The 8,434-nt window shown below is 34.7% G+C and overlaps 1 protein-coding gene across 1 annotated transcript; it reads right to left on the bottom strand.

The window, feature by feature from the left end:
* Positions 1-3,408: 3,408 nt before the first annotated feature.
* On the bottom strand, positions 3,409-8,434 carry LOC110097417 (peptidyl-prolyl cis-trans isomerase FKBP42; the record flags this gene model as incomplete). Its single annotated transcript, XM_020823785.2, is given in 6 exon segments — positions 3,409-3,561; positions 3,663-3,785; positions 3,913-4,097; positions 5,625-5,714; positions 6,015-6,197; positions 8,301-8,434. Coding segments are annotated over 6 exon segments (828 nt in total), but the record flags the coding sequence as incomplete, so codon positions are not given.

Below are 8,434 nucleotides of genomic sequence, written 5' to 3' on the forward strand. Positions count from 1 at the left end.
TGTCCGATCTCGTTCCCGCCTCGTATCTACGAGCTAATCGAGCCGGGTCGTGACAATTCCCCTCTCTTGCCAACCGAAATTCTATTAAGCCCAAGCCATTATTAACTTTCCAAAACCTGTAGAGTAGAATTAGGAATTAACTCCCTAATTTCTTTCCATAGTCCCGTCAACCCCTTACAGATTTTGAGAAAATCTGTCCACAAATTTTGCTCCCCTTTTTGGAAGGAATTTGGGATCCAACCTGCTGCTGGTCGTGACTCTTAAAGTCCCAACCTAGGTTGTTTCTCTCCCAAATTTCCCTGTGCACCTTCAACTCTCCACTTGAGTTCTAAACCCCAAAACCCTTTATCTCCACTTCCATTCTCTCAAGAAGAAAATCTGAAGTTTCTTTCAGAATTTTGGATCAAAATCTGAAACTGTTTTCAGATTTTTTGGGAAGCGGACTTAGAGCGTTTTTCGTTCTACATCAGCTTTCTAACCATACTCATCCAATCCATCCAACCAACAATACTCATTCCTACTATTTTTCTATGATAAACCCACCATCTGAATGTTATTGTATTCAAGTGAGAGTGCATATCCAGCTATATGAACATCTTGACTACTTATTCATATATAGCACATCACGTAGTACAAGCCTCAAAGCACTACTATAAATAAGGAGTCAAGGCTCCAAGTGTGTGATCATCTTTTATCATATTCTCGCAACCAAAATTTCTCTTTTCAAACCCTTCTTTTGATATCATTTCAGATCTTTCTACTTCATGGAAATTCACTTATATTTTCTACTTCCAAAGAGCTTTTTCTGACTCACATCCTTTTTCCTAAGACCTTAGGAACACCTATAATTCCCGAGAACCTCAGGTTAAAGTTCGAAAGAAGCCCCTTTAAGATCTTTCCTGTTGAAGTTCACACCTTAAACTTCAGAAGAGGATCAAGCCTTTTTTTCAATCTTTCTGAAAATAGATTTATAGGATATCAATGAATAGCACCGAAAATTCTAAGTCATAGATTACAAGCATTCAACACCAAGTTAGGAAACTATATTGTTCAATGAAAGTCCTATCACGGCTCCTTCAAACACAATTCTTATCGCCTAGACTATCTAGCAGGTAAATGTAGGGTCAAAACAATTCCCATCGAACAAGTCCAAAATGGATCCAATTCCAAAAGTAGCATTAGCCAAGATTTATAAGTAACCATGGCTAAGCAAAGGAAAGAAAATTTCACATCTGTATTAATGGAAAAACATCACTTTACATTAATCAAATTCATAACTACTAATCTAAGACCTCATAAATATTATAGCACCCATCTCAAAGTTCAATTCTCTCTTTCTGCATATCTAAGCATCAATTAAAATACACATGGGACACACAAGTTGATTGTATTAAAAAATGCAAATAATAGGATAGTTGTATGAAAAAAATTAAGAAGAAAGCAAAAATAGTGCGATTAAATTATAAAGGCTTTCAAGAGAGTACTTGCTTTCAAAACATTTAAGAAAATATATTATAGTTGTTTCAGCACATAAAGAGGAGATCAGAAGATGTGCCTATATGTCAACAGAATAATTTAATCTATAAGAAACAGGAATATATGTGGTAAAAAAAAGTGGATAGTTGTTGAGCAAAAAGAATCTAGTACGTGAGATCATTATATGTGACTCTTGATAGAATGAATGGTGAAGAAGGATACATAAGGATTACAACAAATACCTTAGATAAGACTTATAATGATGACAATCTAATGTGGAGCCCTCCACCTACAAATTCCTCCAACAACTATTCAATTCTTTCTATTCCTCTAATTCTTTTCCAACAGCAGATTCAATTGCTTGTTTGATGTTTCTATGGTTCATCTTCTTCAACAAGTCCAGTGGCTTATTTCGTGTGGTTCTCCTTCCCCAACAACTTTTTAGTGGCTTCTCCTTACCGCCTCTGCATTCTATTTTGATATTACTGGCAACGTGATTGCAATATTGCAATCCTGGTCTTTCACTCTTTTGGGATTGCACCATTTTTTTCTAAGTAAAGCATATGATTTCTTTTACTGGTTCGATCAATGGATGGAGAATTAAAGAAATATTTTATAATTATAAATAGCGAACTGAAGCATGTACAAAAGAAAAGCAATTTTGTTGGGAGCAAAATTCTAGTTGCATGTGATATTCCTTTTACTTTCAGCAATCAACTCATTATAAGTAATAGACTTGAAGATATCAGAAAGTATATTTCATTTGCACAACCATGAGATGTATTCCTTCTTTTGATGACTTGTTTATTTTTACAGTTTGTTATTCTAAATTTTATTATTGAGCTGAACCCACATAGTGAGATAAAAACTAGATATTGTTGCCCTAAATCTTATTATTGAATTGAACTTGTAAGTGATTTTACTCAAATTTGATGTATCTCATTTTCAATTAGGGAATGTATTGCAATACTAAGTGTGACTTTCTTAGTTTTAAATTTTTATTCATTATTTTTAGTAGAAGTTCATTTAATTTTCATCTGATCGACTTTCATCATAAGTGACGAATAATTGTTTAAAATTAAAAGTTTGTCAAATTCAAAATTTTGTGCACATGTTGCATGATTTCTTTTCCATCTCCTATTGGATTTGCATTAAAAACCTAGACTCAAATGTCCTACATCATGACCATACTTAAGATGAAAAAACAATAAATAGCTAACCACAGCTGGATAAAGAACATCGAGTAAAGGACTACTTATGCCTCTCATTAAAACGCTTACATTTGTCCAACCAAAGCAACATCTCTCTAGCTTTCCATGATCCATCACTGATGGCTCAACTTTTTAAATGTCAACCCATAAATAAAAAGCTAAAAGTAAACTGAAGTATACTATTTCAGCGAAGAAATCAACTTTTTGGTTTAAAACTGATTTACGTGTCAAAGAAACAACTAAAGGTACCATCACTTAGAGGCCCAAGAATTTGAATTATTAACATGGATAACCTTTTTATTGACAGGTGCTAATTAGCGCTAGCAGTATTTTTTTCCAGCATATTGATTTTTCTGCTGACCCCACGTAGTGGGATAAAGGCTTGATGTTGTTGTATTGATCTCATATAACCTTTCCATACATTCAAAGTTTTGTACTTGTTTAAGAGACGTGAGAGTGTACAAAGTTACAAGCAAGATCGTTAACTTAAAACTACGTGAATCAACTTTAGGTTGCCTTTTGCAATAAATACAAACCAATCTAAACTGTTCCAAAACAGAAATGTCCTTAATGTTTCCTTAAAATCAGTAGCATTTCCAATTAACTAAAAACTCCCATTCTAGGAGAAATACTATCCCTAAAGGCCTAAATCCGAATCCCAAGCTAATAATGTAAGAAAAAGGCATACGTGACTAATTTGAAATTCTACATGCATACGTACAATGCTACATTGGCCAATGGCTTCTTCATATCGTGTCAACTTAATCAAGCAAGCAGCCATATTGAGATGGCAAGGGTTTTTCACCGCCAAAGCCATGTCCCTGAATTTTCCAAACAACTGGAACATAAAGTCATCCCCCATATATGCTATGGCCTAACATCAAAAGAAGCTCAGTCATTAATTGCAAAAAAAGTTATAGTTGAAACCAATCAACAGGCAAAAATATATGAAACTGGAGGATTCTAAGTTCTTACCATTTCATACTGTTGCATCGCCTCTTCCAACTTTTCTTCCTTGAACAAAGCATTGCCATCCATCTTTCTCCTATCAGCTGCTCCAATCCTTTCTTCAACTGTCATGTCACTTCTAGCTTTGCCCTAATCATTAAAAATCAATTGAAATTATGCTTAGATATTTTAAGTCCAAGTTCATCAAAATGCACATGACAATGACTATAGCAGGAGATATCAACAGGCAACTCTCAGTCAAAAAGTAGGGACCTACTTCTTTAACTTCATCAAACCCAATAAGCTCAACTTCATACAGCAGGTCTGCTAACGGAGGCACATTTGGGAAAGAAAAGCTTCCTTCTTCCCCATAACCTAGTTCCCAGCCAACACGCAACAAAGCACGTTCCCCACTCCTCATACTTGCAGCTCCAATACCTAATCCTGCCATTTGCTTTTTCTCTGCATAATCAAGAAGTGAGAAAGCTTAAGTAATAGTACCAATAGTTTTTTCTAACAAATGAGAATAGAACGAAGCAATAGCAGAATAGCATTTCTTAAATTGCTGTACTTGCACCTCTTAATAAAGATTGCAAACAAAATGAACAAAACTGCTAAAATTTTCAGGTGTCAATATGGAGAAAAGAAAATTGCTTCTTGGACATAGAGAGGTGTTGTCATTCAGGTCTTATTGCTTTAACTTGTTTGCCTTTAACATGCCTTCTTCCATATTAAAAGGAAAATGAATTATGAACAATAAAATAAAAAGACGACAGAATATTTTCAAGTTCCCATGAAATTTTGAAAACAACGGCAAGTCTCCCTGTGGAATGTTGCCAAAGTGCAGTTAAAAGTAGATTAACAACAGTTTTTACTTCAGATGTTTTCAATTTTCTGGAGCTTCTTTTTCGAGAAAGTTGATAAAAGAATAAGGGAGAGAACAAGATCACCCAGAGAGAATATTATTAGTTAGGGTAAAAGGAAACTGAATTACAATATGAGCAGAGACATATTGCTGGTGATTTCTTCTAGAGGGATGGTTGACAGTCGATATAGAAGTGCTAATTAAAACCCACGAGCACCTGAATGAGAAGCTGTTAAAGGGCGCGCCAGAAGTTCAGATGAGGACATATAAGGCCACGGTGTCTCGCGCACCTCCCAAACGGACAATGTTGCTAAGGCATGCTAATGCTAGTACCTTGGAAAAAGGTACTAGGAAGTTAGGTGAGTGACTTCACTTGATTTGGGAGATATGTGCTAATACTTAAAGTTTTGAAGGTGAATTAATTTTCTTGGATGATGCCTTGACGTTGGTCGATGCCAAAGGTATATCTAAAGTTAAACTGTTGGATATATAAACATCCACCCTTAAAAAAATTTAATCAAATTAGGTGCATGAACAGTTCTAGACTAATAAATATTGAAGATGATGAGCTGAGCCTAAAAAATTGATGAAGTGATGGATTACGATAAATCTAGTGTTGGAGAAAAGAGCATGATTATATAAAAAATATACTAGATAGTAGCAAAGAGTAGATATTCCCTTAAAACATTTATAGAAAAATAAGAAATTCTATTACATTTGTTTAAAATAAACTTTTAGTAAGATTTTTGAAACTTGGAACCTGAACAAAAGAAATAATTATTAATTCGCCAAGTACCCAAAACAATTTAATGTTATGGTCATCATCTTATACTCTTCAAATGAATTCGACATGATTAAATTAAATTAAATTTATAAGCAATATAAATACATATTTTTAATGCACCATTTCACTCGGGCAAGCCTTCGGACATCCATCACTTGGAGTGCTCCCAGCGCTTTTAAAAATATTGGAGAAAGAGAAAAGGACAATATTAAATTGCTTTTTGTCAGATTACAATTTATGAATATTAGGGCAATGATGGAGAGAATAATCATTGCAAATCAGGATCCCACTTCGCATTCATTTAAGCAATAAAAGCATTACATAGAAGATACAGACATACCTTTTCCTATGATAAGTTCAATTGGTCTCTGCTCCTGCCATGTATCTTCAAATTTGTGCAACGTTTTCTCCACCCATGCCCTATAGTGCACTGCCACATCACAAAACTCTACTCCAATGTAACAGACAATATGAGATAAAAACTGCCGACTATACTAAAAGCCATACAAAGATATTCTCAGTAATCTTATGATAGTGTGAAATAATTTTTTTTTTGGATAGAGCCAAACCAATGAAAAAAAGTGCTTTAGAGTAGAACGGAACTGATCTTCTGTAAACAGTACTGTGAGAATTTATTCTCTAGGCGATTCAGCATAACAAGATTTTCTTATTAATTGCAAAAAAAAAAAAAGAATTGGAAATTATAAAAAGCCAATTATATAGCACTTACAGAAGCAAGTGGCAAACTTTGTTGGTGTTTGTCCACGACCCTCTTTTATGATCTGTTTAGTCACTTTCTCATGAAGGATCTCCTTCTCAGAGTCAATCTTGGGTGGACCTGAGTCATCCTGGGAGGGTTCAGCGTGTGCAAATGCTGTACTTTCTGTAGTAATGTCATCTATTTCATCAGGTCCTACAAAAGAGAGTGAATCTCAATATCAATATTAGTGGGGCCAGTCTGCTCATCACATGTAGTACCACCTCATGTAAATCGTCTCAAGTAAAATATGAAGTAATTCCTGTTTTAAAGGCCAATAAAAGCAAAGTGATTTCTTTTAAGGTTGTATTAAGAATTATGCAAATGAGATTTAACTAAAAAGTAAATTAGTTTAGACTTGTTATGTGATTTACTTCTAATTATGCTATTATATTAACAATTACTTTTTAAAGAGATCTGAAATATACCAATTGAAACTAAACTTTTGAAAATATAGGCATAGACCTATGTTATATGGTTGAAATTATGACCACATCAGTCACTTTTTTTTTTCTTTTTTTTATAATTTATTATTAATTATAAACAACCACATCAGTCACTTGTATAACTATCATTGAGCTCTATTAAATCTTAAATCTAGTTTAAGATTCACAATGAAAATCATTAGACAAGCTTGAGGAAGAATCTGAAGCTCTATTCATGTTTAAGTCAATAAAAAAACTTGAGCATGGCAATACAAGACTTGTTAAGTCTTAACTGCATCTTGGTATGGCACCATTAGGAATACCATTTATTGTTGGGATTGCAAAAATCAATGTTTATAAAACAGAAATTTTGACAACAATTTTGAATCTCAAAAGCATTTCATATAATTAACCGACTACTTCCAAAAGTTATTATGAAGATTGAATGGGCTTCAAATTATACAAATTTGTAGCTGAAATGATTACCTCATTGCGACAATTCTAATGACACAAAAAAGTATAATTTAGAAAGCATTTGGATCATTAAATGACTGAGTCAAAAGCGAATTTAAATAGATTGTTCAAAGGGAGGTTGGCAGCACATCCACCCTCAACAATCTCCATGGTCTTGTACGGTGCTCAACCTAGGCAAAGGCAGTTTCCCACCACCGCTCTAGCGTACTAGGCGGCAGCAATGGCCCTTGGCTTCCTCTCCCTCTCTCCACAGGCAGCATAATCTTAGACTCACATTGCTTAAGAAATATTTGGATTTATGTGATTTGTCACTTTAATTTAGATTTCTTGAGATTCCCACAACCTCTATATGCCCCAATTCATAAATATTTTACAGAGTTGGATTGATTTAATGAAGATAATCATGTAAAAAAAAAACTGGCTTGTTTTCATTGTTTTACAACAATCTCAAATTTGCTCCCTATGACTTCTAGGAATTATTTCAGTCGATTTGACCATCAAAATTTCTATCCATCAATTATTTTGGACTCATGGCATCAAATGTTTCAAAACAATACATGTTGCAAGTAGATTAGAGATATCTCTAGCAGTGGTCACCATTGAACCGCCATCAATAGCTTGAGATTGGGCAGGTTCATCGGGCCAGGTGACAGCCAATATCATTCAATCGCTTTCCAAATCAACTTATGTTAGTAGTCTTTTGTTTGCCCCCAGCGCTCTCTCTAATTTTGTGGTTCTGCCAGTGGCTATAGTTAATATTAGATATTGCTAATAGTGTTGATAGTGCACTTTGACAGTGTTGAGCGGATGCTACACTTGAAAACCAATAGTTTAATACATTACTACAAATTGATAGTGCTAATGCAACTTCTAAAAGTTAATTCCAAAGCAAATATAGCAGCAAGACTCTTTGTTGCATCACCCCATAAATCAATTCTTAGTTTAAAACCATTAAGAAAAAACACCAGATTTTGTTCGGGCCACATGAAAGAGCATATTTAAAACTTCAAATTGCAACGCCTAAGTATACGAAATCTAAGGTTATAAATCGAGAAAATAATGAAAAGGATCTACATGTACGACAGACATCAATGCGCCATGATGCGAGTGGGATGAAAAAACGTCGATATCTTCCTGCAAAAAAAAAAAAAAAAAAAAAAGGGGGATCTAAAAAAAAAAAAAAGAAGATGCGGATCGCCAAATTTGGAACATTGATATTGCAATCGGTCTCTTATGCCCACCCATATAATATAATTCCCCCCGTTTGACCCAATTGATAGAACCGATACAAGTTCACACACTAGAAAGCTTGTAGGGAGTAAAAACAAGGTAAAGAGGAGTGAGGAAGGTGGAGACTCACCGATGCCGCGGCCTATAGTGGGCGGAGTAGTGTCAGTGGTTACAGCATCTTCTTCTTCTAGCGGCTGCGGAGGTGGCGATATTGGCTTTTCCATTTCCGGTGGCGGTGCTCTCTGCAACCTTCAATGGAAGGAT

This window comes from Dendrobium catenatum, unplaced genomic scaffold (genome assembly GCF_001605985.2).
Source record: "Dendrobium catenatum unplaced genomic scaffold, ASM160598v2 fragScaff_scaffold_644, whole genome shotgun sequence".
NCBI lineage: Eukaryota > Viridiplantae > Streptophyta > Magnoliopsida > Asparagales > Orchidaceae > Dendrobium > Dendrobium catenatum.